The sequence below is a fragment of the Mytilus galloprovincialis genome, chromosome 9 (assembly GCF_965363235.1).
Source record: "Mytilus galloprovincialis chromosome 9, xbMytGall1.hap1.1, whole genome shotgun sequence".
Lineage (NCBI taxonomy): Eukaryota > Metazoa > Mollusca > Bivalvia > Mytilida > Mytilidae > Mytilus > Mytilus galloprovincialis.
The window spans coordinates 47971065-47993775 of NC_134846.1; the positions used below are offsets into that span (position 1 = coordinate 47971065).

The 22711-nt window shown below is 32.7% G+C and overlaps 1 protein-coding gene across 6 annotated transcripts in view; it reads left to right on the forward strand.

The window, feature by feature from the left end:
* Positions 1-17372: 17372 nt before the first annotated feature.
* Positions 17373-22711, forward strand: part of LOC143045168 (SH2 domain-containing protein 4B-like) — a 51373-nt gene continuing 46034 nt past the window's right edge. For 4 of the 6 annotated variants that reach the window (XM_076217478.1, XM_076217481.1, XM_076217484.1 and 1 more), the window contains exons 1-3: positions 17373-17488; positions 20975-21063; positions 21819-21931. In XM_076217478.1, coding sequence (XP_076073593.1) covers positions 21833-21931 — 99 coding nt within the window. In that variant the 5' untranslated portion in view covers positions 17373-17488; positions 20975-21063; positions 21819-21832. The remainder of the gene's footprint in view (positions 17489-20974; positions 21064-21818; positions 21932-22711) is intronic. The other 2 variants (XM_076217480.1, XM_076217479.1) reach the window with 2 other exon arrangements.

The window sequence follows — 22711 nt, forward strand, 5'->3', positions numbered from 1 at the left end:
ATAATAACCAAAAACAGAAAAATTTCCTCAAAATAACCAATGCTGGGGCAGTAACCCAACAACGGATTGTTCCATTCATCTGAAATTTTCAGGGCAGATAGATCTTGACATGATAAATATTTAACCCCATGTCAGATTTGCTCTAAATGCTTTGGTTTTTGAGTTATAAGCCACAAACTGCATTTTACCCCTATGTTTTATTTTTAGCCATGCCGGCCATCTTGGTTGGTTGACCGGGTCACTGGACACAATTTTTAAAATAGATACCCATGTGATGATTGTAGCCAAGTTTGGTTTAATTTGGCCCAGTTGTTTCAGAGGAGAAGATTTTTGTAAAAGTTAACGACGACAGATGACGACGACGACAGACGACGGACGCAAAGTGATGGGAAAAGCTCACTTGGCTCTTCGGGTCAGGTGAGCTAAAAACAGATCACGATTTGCAATATAGAATAAAGCTCTCTATTTTGAGGACACTATGTTTGAAGGTCAATATCATAGCAAGCAGAAAATAAACTCATCATAGATACCAGGACTAAATTTAGTGTATACCCCAGACGCGCATTTCGTCTACAAAAGACTCACCAGTGACACTTGAATCCAAAAAAAGTTTAAAAGGCCAAATAAAGTACAAAGTTGAAGAGCATTGACAGAAATATTCTGATATTCATTCTGAAAAATGGTTTCTGCATGATTCATCAAATACCTTTATAGAAGAATACTACTTTACTTTGGCATATGGTGTCATGTTTTAAGAGAAATATAGTTCTTTATTCAGAAGTCACTACATCCTTGATCAAGGTCATAGTTATTAAAAAAATAATGACACTTTTGCAGTAAATTGTGTAACAAATGCTACATCAATTACCATATTAGTTTATTGTTATAGTGATTAAGATCATTACACAATGTTGACTGCTGTAGACATTTTCGTTTGTTTTTTAGTGATTAAGATTATTACACAATGTTGACTGCTGTAGATATATATTTTTTTATAATGATTATGATTATAACAATGATGACTCCTGTACCAATTTTTTGACACTGTACCTGTTATGTCTGTTCACACATTGTTGTCAATACAATGGAATTTAATGTGACTGGCATACAAGTGAAAGTTTTAGCTTGCTATAATACCCGGTTTTATCCACATAACAATTTTCTACAAAAAGAAATGTCTGTACAAAGGAAGATATATGACAGTTGTTTTCCATTTGTTTGACGTGTTAGAGCTTTTGATATTGCTATTTCATAATGTACAATAAAGGTAACAGTAGTGTACCGCTGTCCAATAGTCATAAATCGATTGATAGAAAACAAATGTGGGTGTCAAACTAAAACGAAGTGAAACACATCAAATATAAGAGGAAAACAACGGAACAACAGAAAAACTGAAGTGCAACAAAACAAACACCAATGCAACATACCTAGAAACGAATTATGGGATTTCTATCATAATTGGACATGTGGTCGCATATTTGTGAGGAAAATTGAATTTGATTTTGAGATCACCTTAACAAAAGTCAATGTCAATGCTACAAGTATTATACTATATGTACAGTTAATAAGTTTCTGGATGTTAAATGAAATGCATAAAAGCAGAATGCAACCTTTGATAGTTAATAGTTATTAAAGGTACCAGGATTATAATTTAGTACGCCAGACGCGCGTTTCGTCTACATAAGACTCATAAGTGACGCTCATGTCAAAATAGTTGTAATGCCAAACAAGTTCAAAGTTGAAGGGCACTGTGGATCAAAAATTCAAAAACATTGTGCCAAATACGACTAAAGTAATCTATGCCTTGGATTAGAAAATTCTTAGTTTTTCATATAATTGTATGTTTTGAAAATAGGAAATTTATAAAAATGACCAAATAATTGATATCATGTCAACACCGAAATTTAATCATATACTAATTCCTTTTTAGCTCACCTGGCCCGAAGGGCCAAGTGAGCTTTTCCCATCACTTTGCGTCCGGCGTCCGTCGTCGTCGTCGTCCGTCGTCTGTCGTCCGTCGTCGTTAACTTTTACAAAAATCTTCTCCTCTGAAACTACTGGGCCAAATTGAACCAAACTTGGCCACAATCATCATTGGGGTATCTAGTTCAAAAAATGTGTGGCGTGACCCGGTCAACCAACCAAGATGGCCGCCACGGCTAAAAATAGAACATAGGGGTAAAATGCAGTTTTTGGCTTATAACTCAAAAACCAAAGCATTTAGAGGAAATCTGACATGGGGTAAATATGTTTATCAGGTCAAGATCTATCTGCCCTGAAATTTTCAGATGAATCGGTCAACCCGTTGTTGGGTTGCTGCCCCTGAATTGGTCATTTTGAGGAAATTTTGCTGTTTTTGGTTTTTATCTTGAATATTATTATAGATAGAGATAAACTGTAAACAGCAATAATGTTCGGCAAAGTAAGATTTACAAATAAGTCAACATGACCGAAATGGTCAGTTGACCCCTTTAGGAGTTATTGCCCTTTATAGTCAATTTTTAACCATTTTTCGTAAATCTTAGTTATCTTTTACAAAAATCTTCTCCTCTGAAACTACTGGGCCAAATTAATTCAAACTTAACCACAATCATCTTTGAGGTACCTTGTTTGAAAAATGTGTCCGATGACCTGGCCATCCAACCAAGATGGCCACCATGGCTAAAAATAGAACAGGGGTAAAATGTAGTTTTTTGCTTATAACTCTGAAACCAAATCATTTAGAGGAAATCTGACAAGGAGTTAAAATGTTAATCAAGTCAATATATATCTGCCCTGAAATATTCAAATGAATTGGACAACCGGTTATTGGGTTGCTGCCCTCCAATTGGTAATTTTTAAAGAAATTTTGCTGTTTTTGGTTATTATCTTGAATACTATTATAGATAGCGATAAACTGCAAACAGCGATAATGTTCATCAAAGTAAGATCTACAAATAAGTCCACATGACCTAAATGGTCAATTGACCCTATAAGGAGTTATTGCCCTTTATAGTCAATTTTTTTTTCTCTGTTACTAATGGGCAAAGTTCATTATAGATATAATTGTAAGAAGCAAGAATGTTCAGTAAAGTAAGAACTTCAAACACATCACCATCACCAAAATACAATTTTGTCATGAATCCATTTGTGTCCTTTGTTTAATATGCACATAGACCAAGGTGAGCGACACAGGCTCTTTAGAGCCTCTAGTTTAGTCCATGTCTAAGATCAAGGATAAAGGCTCCAGCATGATCATCATACAATGTGACTGGAAACTATAAGTGAAAAGGACCATAGATCTAAGCAACAATAATAAAAAAAAGTATGCCATTACAAAAATGTAAGCTTTCTTTTTTATACGTAGTGGAGCAGGATCTGCTTACCTTTCCGGGGCAACTGAGATCACCCCTATAGTTTTTGGTGGGGTTCGTGATGCTTATTCTTTAGTTTTCTATGTTGCGTCATGTGTACTATTGTTTGTTTGTTTGTATTTTCATTTTTATACGCCCGGGACGGGACGTATTATGGTATACCGTTGTCCGTCCGTCTGTCTGTCCGTCCGTCTGTCTGTCCGTCCGCCGTCCACACTTCGGACAATAACTCGAAAACACCTTCACCAATTTCCATGAAACTTAAGTGAATTGTTTATATCTATTGACGTAAGCTCCCTTTCGGTTTTTTTTAATTTCAGATTTAAAGTTTTGGATTTATGGGGCTTTATTCATAAAAAAGGGGGGATTTTCAACACTTCGGACAATTACTCAAAAAGGCTTTCACCAATGTCCATGAAACTTTGTTGAATTGTTTATATCTATTGATGTAAGCTCCCTTTCGGGTTTTTTTAATTTCAGATTTTAAGTTTTGGACTTATGGGGCTTTATTCATAAAAAAGGGGGGATTTTTAACACTTCGGACAATAACTCAAAAAGGCTTTCACTAATGTCCATGAAACTTTGGTGAATTATTTATATCTATTGATCTAAGCTACCTTTCAATTTTTATAAATTTCAGATTTTAAGTTTTGGATTTATGGGACTTTATTCATAAAAAAAGGGTGATTTTTAACACTTCGGACAATAACTCAAAAAGGCTTTCACCAATGTCCATGAAACTTTTGTGAATTGTTTATATCTATTTATGTAAGCTCCCTTTCAATTTTTATAAATTTCAGATTTTATGTTTCCGTGTTATGAATTTTTATGCTTAAAAAAGGGGGGATTTTTCCAATTTTGGGACAATAACTAACACTTTCACTAAATTTTATGTATGGATGTAAAATTAAGAAAAAAAACTTAGTTAAATTTGAGGTAGCCTTAATAGTGTCAATTTTTTTGTGCATTTTTATTTAATATTTGGGGGGGGGGGTGTATTTGACAGGGCTCACACTATTTCTAGTTGATCATATAAATTCATTTAAAGCATAAAAGACAAGTTAAAAGAGCAACATGCGTATCATGCGCCTAAGCGCAGCCCTTTATTAGCCATGGCGTTGTCAGTTTTATTATCGATTTATAAGTTTGACTGTCCCTCTGTTATCTTTTGTCCCTCTTTTACTAAAACAAACTTGCATACTAAAAGTTCTGAAATTACGTGACAGTTGGGGTAGTTCAATAGATGTGTTCTTCGTTTTCTTCAACAACATTAATCAGATGATTTTAAGTTTTAAAACGTTGTGCCTTTTCAGATTTGAATTGTACTTGAAACATATAGCGTCAAAGTTTCATAGCCGAGACACAGTGATACAAGTGATAAAAATAACTATATATGATGAGGTTGGATATTTTTAATAGCTTTAAGTCTAATGTTATATAGACTTACACATGCACACGATCTTGTTATAATTGAACAAAGGTAATTAATTGAAATGAAATTGACAACACCAATACAGCCTGGTTGTATGATAACGGCGACTATCATTAAAGTGAGAGGTTTATGAAGCTACAAAACCATGCAGCCGTTTTATCCACCAATTTCCACATGAGAAAATGCATGTACCAAGCTAGGAATATGACAATGGTTGTCCATTCGTTTGATGTGTTTGAGCTTTTGATTTTGTCATTTGATTAGGACTTTACGTTTTGAATTTTCCTCGGAGTCCAATGTATTTTTGTGATTTTACTTTTTGCATGCCATGACGACAAAAGCTGAATGGTTCACCAGTTTATAAGATCAAGTAGGTCAAGGTCATAAATGTATTCTTATCAAACCACACCTTATCATCTCCGTAGTTAGATATGGTTTGTTTAAGTTATTTGTCTTTCGCTTGTTGTGTTATTTTCCTTCATGCAGCAGGTAAGAATAATCATTTGATTTAAAACGATTACGTAAAGTTAGAATAAGTAAATGACATTGTTTAGATGTAATTCTACTCTCCAAAAACAGAAATATATTCATGTTGAAAGCTATTTTATTGAAGACAAAAAATCTTATAGCCAAGCTCAGTAAATACACAATTGACTAAAGCATGAAATTTTATTTTATTTTCTCATTTCTACAGAAATCTGACTAGACAAACAACTCTATTTAAACACTATATACTAGTATATTCTTCTCATTGTTACATGTAGGTGTTTATAGTGAGTGTCACTTAGGATGGCACCATTTTGAAGAGTCGTGTTACATGTTTAGTACAGATGCTCTTAGTTGGTATTTAGCAGAGGTATATATTGTCTTTAAGATTAAAAGCAAAACTTCTTAAGAAGCTTATGAAATCTCTTTTAAAAACACTTATCCACCATTTTCTACACAAAGAAATATCTGCACTACGTATGGAATATGACAGTTGTTTTCCATTCGTTTAATGTGTTTGAACTTTTGATTCTGCCATTATTTAAGGGACTTTCATTTTCAATTTCTCCATGGAGTTTGGTATTTTTATTTGTTTACTTTTAATACAAGCGCGTTGATTTTTAAAGAGCTTTATTTAAAAGCTTTGCACGAACATAGTTGTAAACTCTAACTTCATTTGTTCTCTGTTTGAATGTTGCCTCATTGGCTATTACACAACCTCTTCTTATTTAAATATGCAATCAATTTGGTATAAACCAAACACATACATATCAATAATGTATACATGCAGTTCCAACAACTTTTTGTTTTATCGGTTATAATTCTTTGATCTCTAATTTTGCGCTATTTTCACATTTCTTGACCGGTGTGAGAAAAATATGTCTTCTCTGTAGTGAAAAATATGTTCTCGGCAAATGATTGGTCGAATCTTAATTGTGACGTTAAATTTTCTTGGTTTCTTCTGAATTTCCTATTGAGACGCCATGAACTGAACCATGCTTGATGACGTCAAGTAAAGAGTACACAACTTTCTTCAAATCTTTGAAACAGAAGGATAAAATCATTAGATAAACAGATTCCACTACTATAACTCGTGTATTACGATATTTGTCCACTCTCGACAGTAAAATTTTAATTATTTAAAAAGCTCGGCAAGTCTCGCGCTTTAAATATTACAATTTAACTGTCCCGAGTGGAGAAATATCGTAACACACTTGTTGCAGTTATGGAATCTATGTTTCTCCTGTTTGTGGCGGTACCCAAACGAAGAGAGAGAGAGAGAGAGAGAGAGAGAGAGAGAGAGAGAGAGAGAGAGAGTAGAGAAGAAAAAACATTATGTATGCAAGAAATTGAATCTTACACAAGTTTACTTTTCCTACAGAGTAGCTGCCGAGGTCACGGAGGTAGACTTGCTGAGTTGACGACAAAAGCACAGTCTGACTATTTGATCTCTATGGTCAAATTACTGAAAAATGTTAAATAGTTATACTCAAGTAAATCCTCTAAAATGTAGGGCATTAAGCCTCTTAACTGCATCCTCTCTTGTGGAGGCCACAGTCACATACTTGAAGACTGTTTCGTTCTTCGCTATCAAACCTTTATAGCTTTTTGTTCGGTGTGAGCTAAGGCTCCGTGTTGAAGGCCGTATCGTGACCTATAATGGTTTACTTTTAAAGTGTTATATTGACCCTTAATAAAGTGTTATATAAAGGTACAAAGGAATAAAGCTGTGGCAAGTGCCCGTGTAAGAACCTAGTCGATTTAATTTTTATGCTTTTCTTGTAAGATAAGTTAGTTGAATACTAAGGTCTTGAATACCTTTTTTAACGACCTTGACTGTCTTTACAGCCCTTGCACGGTCGGACTGGTTTGTGCCTTTTTGAAAGATATCCATTGTCCGATCAAATCGTTAACAGAATGTTTACTCTAGATCTGCCTTTCTATAATTGAATGCTAGTGTCAATCTTATTTTCAATGTCTGAGCAAATAAACAAAGGAGTTTTCCCAGCAAGGCATTTTAATAGCTTTTGATAAACATGCTACAAGATTCCAACTTTAATTGTTTGATTGGTTTATGGGCGGGGATATGCGGGGAGAGGGTATTCTCTATATGATGATTATCATTTTATTATCATTCTTAATATAGGTGATGATTACTGGTTAGGTGGTAGGGATGACATCATCGAAGGCACATGGCAGTGGGCATCAACTGACAGAGTGTTCACATATACAGCATGGGGACCAGGTAACCCTAGCAACAGTGGTGGAAACGAAGACTGCTTACATTTACATGACTTCCCACCTGATGGAATAAAATGGAATGACAATGCATGTCAAGTTGGAATGAAATTCATTTGTGAAAAACAGTAAGTATAAAAATTTGTAAGGGTTCCGCGGAACCCAGTGTCTCGCCTACTTTTGCTGTAAATCGCAGGCTTAACAAAAATGAGGAAAAAATCAATAAAAATATTCCTCTTGATACTATCTTTTGATTGTAAGAAGCTTCTGTCCAAGTTTGGTAAAAATCTATGATAGTTAAATGAATATAATAAATGTTTTGAAAACTTTAACTGCAGACTGTATGTAATGTTAACTGGAAGAAAATAGAAGTCCATCTAAAAGTAAAATAGAGAAAAAATGGAGTTATATTTTTACAAAATTTACTTCTGGATACTATCTAATGATTATAAATAAGCTTCTGTCAAAGATTGGTACAAACCCAGGATAGTTTAAGAAAGTTATTAAAATTTAAAAAACTTTAACCACAGAGTGAATGTAATGTTACCCCGCAGAAAAACTAAGTCCATTTAAAAGTAAAATACGGAAAAAATGGATATATTTTTTTACAAAATTTACTTCTGGATACTATCTTATAATCATAAACAAGCTTCTGTCCAAGTTTGGTACAAACCCAGGATAGTTTAAGAAAGTTATTAAAATTTTAAAAACTTTAGCCACAGAGTGAATGTAATGTTATCCCACAGAAAAACTAAGTCCATTTAAAAGTAAAATACGGAAAAAATGGATTTATTTTTTTACAAAATTTACTTCTGGATACTATCTTATGATCATAAACAAGCTTCTGTCCAAGTATGGTACAAACCCAGGATAGTCTAAGAAAGTTATTAAAATTCTAAAAACTTTAACCACAGAGTGAATGTTATGTTTCCCCGCAGAAAAAAACTAAGTCCATTTATAAGTAAAATACGGAAAAAATGGAATTTTATTTTTACAAAACTTCCTTCTGGATACTATCTCATGATCATAAACAAGCTTCTGTCCAAGTTTGGTAGAAATGCAGCATAGTTTAAGAAAGTTATTAAAATTTCAAAAACTTTAACCACAGAGTGAATATTTGTGGACGCCGCCGACGACGACGCCGACGACGGAATGTAGGATCGCTTAGTCTCGCTTTTTCGACTAAAGTCGAAGGCTCGACAACAAGTATAATGATAAACAAGTCGATACTCAATGATCAAAGTAATACTGAAAGAGATTCCGACACTTCTACTAGAATTGGTTGATTGGTGGCTTACTAGCGTACAATGGCAAATAGATCGAGCATGCATATTCGTGATAATGTCTGCACTAAAACTAAAGAGTCTAGAAAACTTGTTATCTAACAGGGACCTCCTCTAGATCAGCCTGCAATACTAGTAATAGTTCCTTTAACATGTTTAAAACTATTAAAAAGGTTTGAATCGAAATGATCGCCGTGGTTCTTGACTTACATCCACTTCATTTTAACTTTGGCGGATAGAAAGTTGTCTCATGGGCAATCATACCACATATTTCCATATAGTTTTATGCAACTTGATTGAAGTGTTTTTGAGTTATTGTCCGACATGTTGACGCCGAGTGGATAGACGGACTTTACCATAATTTAATACCGTAAACGGGCGTTTAAAACTGATACATTGGTCAGTTCCAGCTATTTCACAAAGTTAATTTCTTTCAAAAAAGTACATTACTTAATATGATATATTTTACTAAGAAAATCAAAGCTGGTAAATAATTTTAAAATTAAATATCAATATTTACAAATCTAATTTTTCGTTACAGGATAGATTCTGACAATCCGGAAATTATTGGATGAAAGTTAAGACGATAACGTTTCTCAATTATTGAATAAACGACTACAGAGGGGTTCATGTTAATTATTATTCAACCCAATGATAAAACTTATTGATGGTACCATTCTGATATTTGTCTTCTCCGATATTATAAGCTTATATACCAGTGTTTTTATTCTTGATTTTAGATAAAATATTCACTCGTTTATGATTGATTTTTTTATATGCAACATGATATTTAGAGTCAGATATTGCATGCATTTAAAATGATAATGATAACAAAGTGTTCTTTTTTTATGGAATTGGTTATTCTTTGATAAGTCATGGTCTGATAAGGTCAAACTTATTCACCCTCTCTTTTCGCTCTTATTTATCAGAGCCCATTTGCTATCTGGTGCATAGAAATTGGTATGTGTATGTTAATGCAACATAAAGGTTCAACAAGAGGAAAACATTGTATTTGTCTTGTCGGCATTAAAGCAACCATTGTACTTTTTCATTGTATCATTAACACTACACATCACAACTTTTGTGTGAAATAAATGGATCCATTAAGGTATACTTGACCAAACCATTAGTTTCATTAATTTAATCAACAGTATCGGTACAAATCACAAAGACAAACCCATCTATCAGAGGGAGATATCGGTAAAGTATAGTGAACAAAAAAGTAAAATATGCTACACAGAGGATCAAGTGATCAGTATGCTGGAGTTTGTAATTGACAACATATTTGTTAGATTTGAAGTTATCTAAATGGGAACGAACTGTTTGTTTCTGCTTGCACACCTCTTGATAATTTCCTATGAGTCGGAGTTCTTTCAAACACTTGCCAAAACAAAAAGATCAAAGAAACCAGATTGTTTAATTTCACATTAAGATATATTGATGATGTTTTTTTTACATTAACAATCAAAACTTTTCTAAGTGTGTTCCATTAAATATTACATTAAAATGACAACATTACATGACAGGACTACAATACAAATATTTGTCAGTAGTATACCGCTGTTCAAAACTCATAAATCCATGGACAAAAAACAAAATCGGGGTAACAAACTAAAACCGAGGGAAACGCATTAAATATAAGAGGAGAACAACGACACAACACCGAAACGCAACACACACAGAAACGGACCAAACATCAGATAAAATATCTCGAGAATAACAAATATAACATCAAACACACGAATAACAGCTACTAGTTACAAAAGATACTAGGCGTAAAAATTTAATACGCCAAACGCGCGACTCGTCCACAGTAGACTAACCAGCGACGCTCAGATGAAAAAAGTTCAAAAGCCAAAACAGGTACAAAGTTGAAGAGCACTTGGGACCAAAAGTTCCAAAAAGTTGCGACCAATACGGCAAGGGTTCTCTGCCTGGGATAAGAACAGCCTTATTATTTAGAATTATTCATACTTTTGCATAATAATAGTTCGTTTCTATGTGTGATGCATTGTCCTTTGCTTTTTGTTGCACTTCGATTCAGTGTTCTGTTGTTTCGTTAATTGTTTCCCTCAGTTTAAGTGTGTAACCCAGATTTGTGTTCTCTCGATCGATTATGACCTTTCAACAGCGGTATGCTACTGTTGCCTGTATTTGTCATAAATGAATAGGGGGAGGAATACTAGTAATTCATTCATAACATTTTGTGTGACTTCCACATGAAAAATGGTGCCTTAATTAAACTAAATACACCATAAATATCTTTTGAAAGACCCATCGTAGCTACGCTACAACAGTTACAACTAAATCCTGGTACCGTTGAAAACTATTTAAAACTAAATAAATGAAGTGAGGTAGATTCCTCTAAACGCATGCGTGATAATCTATTCATCAGCTCTGAATATACCAACTTGTCAATTTAAATGTTCAAATTGTATGGTTTATTCTATAATCTGGTTGAACAAAAGGGTAAGGTACACAACACCTTTAGTTAAGTTACAATAAATACTTTATTTATAGATATGTTTCATAGAATTTTTTTAATTTAAAGTTCTTTATACAAAATATGAACGAGAAGGATTGGTGTTTTATGTCGATTCGAAGAATGCGATTGTTGTAAAGCTATCATTGCATTCAAATTGTTAAATAGAATTTGGGTGTCTGACAATAGGCTTTAGTGACTAGTATATTTCCAAACTATGATTCATTTAATGAGTTACATGAAATTCTTAGAAAATGAAATCATTGAAATTCCATTATATTTATACATACCGTGTTCGAATTATTTCATTTGAGATTTTTAGTTTGGAACGTTAAGTTGTTATTTTGAAATTTATGTAGTATCATGGCAGGTATTACTTTTTATTTAGACGTTGTATGCACCTTTCTGTTAAATCTCTTTGAAAATATATCGTGTTGTGGAGAAAGTCAGTACCGAAGTGATGGAGATGATGAACAAAAAATCAAGGAACGAGAGTTGAAGCGGAAAACGTGGATTTTACTGATTCGTGTAACACTTGGATTGATATTTAATGTTGCTGGCTTTATAACCATATGTGTAGTGAACAAGGAAATATTCATTGAAGGAAATGCTGCTCGTGGGTTGTTTATAACAATTGTTGTGTTTCTAGTTATGTCTTACATTATCACTGAAGTAGGAGTGTGGATTTGGAACTATCACAATGATAATCCTGATAACCTTCATCTTTCTATGATATTTTATAGATTGTACGAAATAGAGTTTGACGTCTTGGTATTTTTCTACAGTCTGGTATTATCAGACTGGGAAATGACGGAGTTTACTACTGCTACAACTGTCTTGGCATGTTCAGATACAGTCATAAATATTATTATACTTGGTAGAAATTGGTATGACTATAAGGGTAACGACAAATGCATGCTTATAATTATCTTTTTAATATTTGGTGTCTTGCTCCCACCATTTCTACCAATTATATTTTTAATCATGATTATACATGCAAGACTTCCAAGCCGTTTTCGTAGGTCTTAATCTAGAAAATCAGGAAATGTCAGTTTCCAAGTTTTTGATAATTCGGCTTTGGACTGTTCGAACTGTTAATATTTATCACACTTACACTTACCACATATATAAAATGGAATACAAGTCTGTGTAAATGGAATATGTCTGAATATAACAGTGTCCTGTTTCGTCCCCGAGGGTATCACCAGCAGTAGTCAACACTTCGGTGTTGACATGAATATCAATAATGTGGTCATTTTTATAAATTTACCGTTTACAAAAGTTTGAATTTTTCGAAAAACTAAGGATTTTCTTATCCCATAGATTACCTTAGCCGTATTTGGCACAACTTTTTGGAATTTTGGATTCTCAATGCTCTTCAACTTTGTACTTGTTTGGCTTTATAAATATTTTGATATGAGCGTCACTGATGAGTCTTATGTAGACGAAACGCGCGTCTGGCGTACTAAATTATAATCCTGGTACCTTTGATAACTATCTGATTTAAAATCTACAAATCTAATTGAAATTAAGTGTAAAAATTAAGTTAAATTGTTTTGATGTTAAAATTCATATTGTTATAAATCTCAATTTTGACTCACACCATATGCGTAACAATTAAATTGTATCACCAAGGCATGGCAAATATTTACATTTAATGAAGGTGAGGTAAATCAGATTACAAATTAGTACCATCATTTTATTTTCGATGAATTGTTATTTTTTATTAGCATTATGCTCAAGAGAACGAAATTATTAAAGGGACATTAGCTACGAATGAGGAATAAAATATGATTTCGTTTGTTTTAAACATTAATTTTATTAAAACAGAACAGTTAAATACTATATATCTATTAGTAGTCCGTTTGGTGCAATTTAGCCTAAATAAGCTATTGGCTTGCAAGTCAATAACACAAACTCATTTGAATCCGTTTTCATGTAAACTATAAGTTTAACTTTAGTGTAGATGGACTATGCATGTGTTAGTTTAAACATATTTATTCATCATCAATACAAATATATCATCATACAAAATACACAATAATAATAGGATTCGGAAACAAGCTATATACAGCTTATATTGATCCGTTTCCTTGAAATACCAACTCCAGTTAACTATTACATAAATATAACATGGAATGTTACAATGATAATATGGAACAAGAATAAATAAGTAACTATAAAACAGAAAAAGAAAGGAGAAAAAAAAACTAATTTCAAAATAATGAAAATAAATACTACAAAAGAAATTAACGTTAAAAAAAAGTAAAAAGAAAACTAAACTGAAATACTACAGACATGTTTAGATGAAATGCAACTTAGTGAAAATAGTTAATAACAATTTAACTTGTAAATCTCATGCACTTTAGTAAGAATTTTTGTACTTTTTCAAAAATATCTTTATTTTGGTCTAAATTAAGAGCTTGTGATCCAAATAAAAGTAAATACGTGTTTAGTGTGACTGGATAATTAATTAGAAAATAATGTCAATTATGCATGTGTTCATCATATGGTTCGTTCATTAAAAAGAACATTATATAATATTTGGCACTTTTTTAACACCAAAAATCAACCTCCATATTTCCGGCCCAAAAATTTGGTGCGTGCACCAAATAACTCTCTAAATTCTATTTAATGTTGTCATTAGAAATAAAGCCTGGAAATAGATGAATCATATCTACTTGTATATATTTATACATGTTGTAGAATTGATAATGTATAACAATATAATATTTTCATGTTTAAATCATACATATATTTGTTCAATATAAAAAGAGAATTGGAAGCATTCGTATAATTCTATTTTTCACTGTATGTTGTTATTTGACTTTTTAAAGTATATATGGACGCATTTTACAGAAGATTGTTAATTAACATAGCACTGCTTAGCATAATTTACATCAACCATTATATTGGATACTAGCTTTGAGCGATATTAAAAGGTTAATTTTGAAAAAAAGTAGTTTTCTTTCAAATATTTTAAAAGTTTTGGAATACTGGCATATTGAGCACCAACCAAGTATGCAAAGTTATGTTTTTAAAAAACAATATGTATAACAAAGAACCCGAACTCTAATATTAATTCAGGAAGGGGAAGTCCATAAAAACACATAAAACCGACGCTAGATCGACTCTATCATCCAACACAACGAATGCAAAACAACTGTCATATTCCTTACTTGGTGAATGCATTTCCCGATGAAAATGATGGATTAGATTGAACCTGATTTTATAGCTGTCTAAGTCACTCACTTGTATGACATTTTTTTTTGAAGTAAGAACATGACATTTGCACAATATTTACATACCATCAGACAATGCCTGTTGTATAAAACACCGACGAAGATTAGTAGCGACAAACACATAACAGTTCTTAAAGTGCTATATTGACGAGAAAACTACTAATAAAATTGAGAATTGAAAATTTATAATCCTTAAGAAAACAGGTATTATATCGTTTCAAATTATATATAAAGTATGGTACCAATAGGTAAATATCGCGACTGTTGGTATTTAAAATCTGTCCAGCGTTTGCAGTCAAAATGCTAGTTATTATTTGAAGGAAAACAGTAGCTAGTCAACCGATGTTCAAATATCCAACACCTATCAGGATGACACAAATCAAGGTAGCAAACAAGAACTGATGGAATCACATGAAGTATAAAAGGCGCCAGACAGGATGCGTCGATAGGATAAGCGTTTCTTCTTGTACTTTGAATACATCATACACTATGCGAAATCACAAAAAGTCACCAGAGAATAGGACACAATTGGTAAAAGTAAAATCATAAAAACACTGAACTCCGAGGACAATTATAAAAGGAAAGTCCCTAATCAAATGGGAAAATCAAAAGCTCATACACATCAAACGAATGGATAAAAACTGCCATATTCATGAATTGGTACAGACATTTTCTTATGTAGAAAACGGTGGATTAAACCTGGTTTTAAAGCTTGTTAAACCTCTTACTTGTATGATAAATTCCATTATATTGACAACGGTGTATGAACAAAACAGACATGATAAGTAAAAATGTCAAAAATAGGGGTACAGCAGTCAACAAGCAGAAAACTTTTATCACTTTAGAGACAAACAAATATGTTACAAAGAAGTATTATGGCATACAGACCAAGTATACTAGTATTAAGAAACATTAAAGACAAGAGTACACAAATTTAATATAGTACAACAATACAATGACGGGATGTATAAGTATAGAGCCACGTCATATGTATCAAAGAAACACCAAAAGTCACACAAACAAAGCACATGACAGTTCAGAAGACTATACTAATAAAAAAAATAGATACTAGTATAGTCGTCTGATCTGTCATTTTACCGATATACTGGTAATTTGTCTCAAACCTGACTAAACAAAATGTTCGATCTTCAAATTTGGGTTAGAAAATTTTTGTTTTTCCTCGAGTGGGATTCGAACACTTTCTTCTGTGACGTCGTTTCTACAACGCCTGCGTCGTGTCAGATTCCTAAACCGCTATGGTGGTCTTGCGCGCCGGGCCAAGTGCAAAACGATTTGCTGCCACGATTTCTCAGTGGCACAGGGGCGGATCCAGCCATTTTAAAAAGGGGGGGTTCCTAACCCAGGACAAAAGGGGGGGGGCAATTACATGTCCCCATTCAAATGCATTGATCGTCCAAAAAAAGGGGGAGTTCCAACCCCCGGAACCCCCCCCCCCCCCTTCTGGATCCGCGCCTGGTGGCATGTGTTCGAATTTCAAACTTTCCGCAAATTTACAGACCCAACATTGTTGGACTGTTATTCAGACGAATTATGTATACAGAAAATGTTTTCAGCCGTGTATAACCATCACTGGTGATCCGATGGATAAAATCTGTCATAGAGTCGTCACTGGCGACCATCTGTGTTCATATCGAAGAAAAGGTAATTTATTTAATCTTAAATTAAGAAGAATATATAAAAGCTGCACAAGCTACGAGATAAAATAAATAAACAACCTGAAATATGATTTTTTTTCTTCAATAATTAATGAAAGTAAAATAATGAAATAATAATTCGCTTTTAGCAGACAGTCTGGTTCATTTTTGTCAAAATAAGCATAAAACATTGATGATGAATTATTCACTTGCAAGAGAAAAATTCGACCTCATTGACTCCGCATTTGTGTGAACTTCAGCTAACCCATTAGCTAAAGATTGATAATGCATGCATTGTGTGTGTTCATACAGGTAAAAACTAAAATATTACCATATAGTTTTAATCTATAATACGAATTTAAACAGACCTAGAAAAATCCAATTGCAAGATTTCGCTTTCTATTTTTTTATATCTGTATTTATGTTTGCATCCCCTAGGGAGCTACAATTTAATTTTTATGGTGGCTAGGATGCATTTTTTTTCAGTTGTACTCTCTGTCCCTGCCTTTTTATTTTTCACTCTTTTCCGTCTTGCCTATTTTTGAAAGTTTATCCTGACCTTCTTTTTTTTATAACATAAGTTGTCAATCCACTCAATACAAATCAAATACATGGCCATCGGAGATCTTCGGAGGTCAACTCGATAGTTAATCAGATGGTTTTTGTGATGTGTTCATTTTTTGTACATAAATTAGTCCGTTAGTTTTCTCGTTTGAATTGTTTTAAATTTGTCATTTCCTGGCCTTTTATAGCTGACTATATGCGCTTTTAGTCCGAGATTACTCTGACGTCCAACGGATGTTTTGCCAGACAAGCTGGGGCCGTGGGCCAGCTTGTCTGGCGAAACAGCCGTTGGACGTCAGAGTAATCTAGGACTAATGCGCTTTGTGCTTTGCTCATTGTTGAAGGCCGTACAGTGACCTATATTTGTTAATTTCTGTGTTAGGGCCTATAGTCTTTTATGGAGAGTTGTCTCATTGGCAGACATACCACATCTTCTAATCTTTCTTTATATATTATATTTTGCGAATTCAGATTTGAATTTACTTTTCAATAAATAATATAAAGTGGACCGATAAGATCATAAACGGAGACAAATATACGTTCCACAATAAAAATCGCATATATATTGGAGTTTTGAAAACCGCGCCAACTAAACTTGCGGACTAAAAAATCCGGAAGTTTTGCTTTTAAACACTTCCGGGTTAGAAGTGACATCTGAGGAAGTAATTTGATAGTTCGAAAATGAAATATTGGTTTTGCTGCAAATGATGACAGGAAAAGTATATATCTAGGTTTGGCAGACAAATTTTCAATGTGAGAATTATTATATTCTTAACACGATCAAATGTACGACAAATCTTATAAATTGGCCTCACCTTTACTAAAATTTTGCCGGGTACGGGGTAGGTCCCGGGTTCTTCTGATCTTTGATCGATTGATTGATTGATCTTTGAGAATGAAATACTGTAACTTTCATGCGAATAAAACAAGAAAGATGAGAGAAATGTAATATTAACCAAATAAGGTTAAATGAAATATTTACCTTGTTAGCAGTAACAAGCATGAGAAGGTCATACATAATTTACATGGTTTTTGTGGTATGTTGGCTAGATACCACAGGCACTTGTTTCTATCCATTGGAAGACCCACTATCAACGTATAATATTTACGAGTTTGATAGTGGGTCTTCCAGTGGATAGAAACAAGTGTCTGTGCTAGATACTCAATATATTTACATTTACATTGTACAAACTTATCTAACTTGAGAAATTCTTGACAACGTGCCCCACTCATGGCATGCTAAATTTCTAGTCCGACTGATGAAAAGGAGCTCTACGGTGCAGTCCGGTGTATCCGCGCACCTAAGACTTTTGACTTCACTTCATTCAAGTGATAAAACCAATCATTGGATAATATTGTGATAAAACCAATCATTGGATAATATTGTGTGAATACATTCATAACAAACTTTTATTTCATAAAATTATCAGTTTGTAGGGTTTCACCCTCAAGATTTTGTGTAATGTGTGTCCAAAATTAGGGAAACCACTGTTCTGAGAATTCCTCCAATGTCAGGTGATTTCGCGCATGCCTACCAACAGACCAAAAAGAAGTTATTTTGAATAGAGGAAAGATTAGCTGCTGCGAAAGGTAGCTAAATTCGAACCAAGCACACTGCCAAGGATGCAGAGCAAAAATTATTTCAATCTGATAAAAATTTGACTTAAGTAAAACCAATTTCATCTGATGCTGTATTTTTTTTAATGGACATTGGCCAAATATTGTTAATCACAGAATTGCAGTTATTATTTCGATCTGGAACTTATCAATTTTATTCTTTTTTTATCCCTTCGGAATGTTAAAACAATAACAAGAACAATTTCATTTGTGTTACGGTGTTGATATAACGAAATCAGCTTATGCACGGTATCACCGGCCGCGCGGACACCGGGGACTCCACTGTAACTGAAAAAAGACCTGCAAACCTGTCCAACTGATAAATATTTAACTTCATGCAATAGCCAATAGTTAATTTCTCAAATCATGTCTTTCACCTTAAATATTGTCAATTTCGCACGCCTTCATGACATCATCTACCTGATAGAAGGTGTGCTTGTATCCCTGTTCTTTTAAAGAATGAGGCACTTTCATAATCGTCATTCAACAGGGTTGTTTAGATATAATTGATGTTCCATATTTACATTTACATAATCTAAAAAGGGCTCTTCACAGTTAATTCGGTCATATTGCATAGGGGGCAGATTTCAATAATGGAGGTAAAAATAGTGTGAAAAATACGGGAACACATCATTGAAACAGAGCTGTTGCTTAGAAACATGCATAGGATTTCCCATACTTTCTTACTATTTCCACCTCTTTCCAAAAAATCTGCCCCCTATCCAATATGGCGGAATTAACCATGAAGAGCCCTATTCCTGCAACACTTAATAAGGAAGTTTCACACACCTTTAGTTTATAACTGTATCTGGGCTCTACATGTATTTAGTCCAGTCAATTTAACATAAATTTGACCCTAACCTTGAGGTAATTGAAACAAGATTTTTAAGTTTTAATCTTTAGCATACACCTTATCGCTATTTGTCTGCCATTACTGGATATCACACAGGTTCCTGTAAAATCTTGACGTCATAAAACAAAACATCTGACGCCACAATGGAAAAGTGATTGTTGTCAAAAGTTCAAGTGGCTGGGTCAGCCGGGATTAGCAATAAGATGTATTGTACCCCAAATATACACAGAAAAAGTCCCATAAAATCTAACTTAAGTAAAACTAACAAAAGCATGGTTTTAAAATTCCTATAGAGATCAATTTGTATTGATCTGGGAGATATTTAGAGTAAAACAAACAACTCTAAAGGTATTTTCATATCTTTTATCAAGCTACAACCTAGACTTCATAATTCATTAGTTGACCATTTATTAAATTTTTCAGCATGTCAAGGTCATGAAGGTAAAGAATCTCAAATTGAATAAAACTTTAGCAATACCAAATTTTCACATTTTTTTCAAAATGGTCATAAAGCCATAAATTTGCAATTTCTGTTATGAAAAAAAAATGTGCCAAAAAAAAATAGAAATACCTATAACACTTCGGTTTTGTACATTTCATGAGCAGAAGATTATATAAGTCAAAAACAAACTTATACATGTAACCCCATCAAAGTATCATCTATTTTTACATGAATTTTAAGAAAACCATTACCAATCAAAAAGCTAAAAAAAAAAAGAATTATTTTTTGTGTAGTTATTTCCCTTTCCAATGTTAATTTCCATAAATTAAAAATGCTGATTTTGAGTTTTCCTCAAGTTAGATTTTATGGGACTTTTTTTGTATGTATATTTGGGGCTAAATGCTGTAGATTATAACTAAAACATTTTCTGTTGCAATTAGTTTGAGGTTCAAACTTAGTTTGACTGGACTAATTAAAGTTTCAAGCACTTTCAGAATTGTCATTCTAAAAGGTTTTATATAAATAATTTATATTCTGAAGTACGTAACCAACTTATAATAATTTAATTTCCAAATATTTTGTACAGTATTATAAGATAACTTTTTCTTGTGTTTGTCTATAGTATATAGAAAAGACAAACGTGTCTAACTGTAAGGCAAAAGTGTCTAAAAGTGACTAACTGTCTCTCAATATAAATAAAGGCAAAAGTAGTATACAGCTGTTCTATATATTCAGTTATATACTAAAACCAAGGAAACGCATCAACTGAAAGAGGAAAACAATGAACACTGAACTCCATCAAAAACAAATAATTTGCCAACATGTGTACATAGAAACAGACTATAAGATAACAACTGCCATATTCCTGACTTGGTTCATGAAACTTAGAAAAAAAGTAGTTGGTTGAACTTGGTTTTATAGCTAGCCAAACCTTTTGCTTATATGGCAATGTTAAAAATAACATTTGTATGTACATGAGAGAAATGGAAACAGGTAGAATAAAAATTGATATACAAAAATTAAAATTGATTTAATTTTTTACATGAATTATTATTAAACATGTTAAATAGCTTTTCTTTATTGTCAGATTTCACTGAATCTGTTATTATTAGGAGCATATACATTTTGTTTGTCACCTTGTGTAGGTGATAAACACAGATGGTAGAAGTAGTGGATTACCCTATAGCATGACATTACATGCAGCTAAAGGCATTCAATGGAGATTCAATGAACACTTATAAATAAACCAGGAACTAATATAAATTCATATATATTTGAAGTGACTCTTTAATATAAGTACAATGTAGTTAATTTCCTTGTGTTTCAGATATCAAAGGTTTGATAAAGAGAAATAAGGCCAATTTCAGATGTTGTTATTTGAAACCTGGATAACAGACTTTCGTTAGTTTAACAGATGTAAGTTTTTATTTGACATGTTTGATAGCTATTTCCTTTTTATGAGAACTTTGTAGTTACTAGCCATGCTAGCTCGATGGTAACATTGATACAGTCATGCATGTAAACATTTGTACAAGGATGCAACTTGTGCATCCCATATACACAAAGTATATCACTTTAACCTTTGTACACTGTACCTTTAAGTTTTACACTTCATCACAGCTCAGATACATTTGTTCTACATGTTCTATGTCATGTGAGTGGCTTTTGTTAACCTTACATTTTAAAGTTTAAAAATTTAACTATCTCAAGTGGAAAAAAAATCAATGAAGGATAAAAAACTTAATTCAAATAGTTTGGGGTGGGGGGTCAAATTGCTGCAAGTTTTGTATAAATTGACATCGATTTTACATATATCCTTATTGGTCAATCAATTTTCCCCAAATTAAGTTAAAGAGGGGGGGGGGGGGGGGTAGGGGGGTCAGTGAAAAAACTATATGAATTAAGTTTTTTATACTTCATTGAGCTTTTGATGTCGTCCCTTATAGCAAAATGTAATTTTAGTTTTACATTTTAATAAATTTTGAAACAAGAAAATCATATATTTCAATTATTTGTCCAAATTGTAACAAGTGGCCCTTTCTAACATATAAATCTCATCTATGCTGCAATAGCAGTTTGCATAGAATACTTTCAATTTACATTGTGTAAATATTATAAAAAATGTATTCATTAATTTCAATAGGTACATTATGTAACACTTATCTTTGTAGAGAACAAAGTCATCATGTTGCAGGAAATCATAGAGAAGATGTACATAGACCCAGACCTTCTGGAAGAACTATCAGATGAACAGAAGGCCATTCTTTTCTATAAAATGAGACAGGTATAGTTAAAAAGATTGTCATGTTTAAGTTTAGATCTAATACTTGATACACTACTTAGAAATTATAGGTTAAGGGGGCTCCTGGGTATAAATCAATTTTTTTTCTAATATAGGATTTCCCTATATTTTATTATAAATGAACTTTATCATATACTTAAAATAAAAATGAAATAAAAAAATGGGGTCACCGTTCATTTAAGCTCACAATCTGCCTCAGGCATACATTTTTGTTAATATCCTTTTTTCCTGTTGAACTAATACAGTCAGGGGCGTTACTTAAACAAGTTATTTTTTTTAATTACTTATGTAAGTAATGTTTTATTTTAAATACAATAAAATTACTTAATAGAGTTATTTTAATTTTCAATAGAAACATAGACTAAATGTAGTTTTCATGATTTTAAACTACATTTTATATCATAAAATAAAGAATTTATCAAATTTGAGAGGAGTATAGAGATGAAGGGTTACTTTGAAAATAATAACAAAAATATTACTTGAATAAGTTATTTTAAACATTTTTGAAAAAAATAGCAATTACACTTATCTAAGGCACATATGTAATTGATTTAGGTTACAAATTATAAATAACTTCAGGTCTTAATTAATTCACAAGTATCTATCTATTTATATCAGTCTACCTTCGAGATTTTAGAGGAAAATGATAATTTAATAGTCCCAAGAGACCAATCTTTGACCCAGAAGCGTCGGTATGAAAGATAAGTGCGTCGGAAAGTTAATTAGTGTTTCTGAAGAATTAGTTTTTATATATCAAGGGAA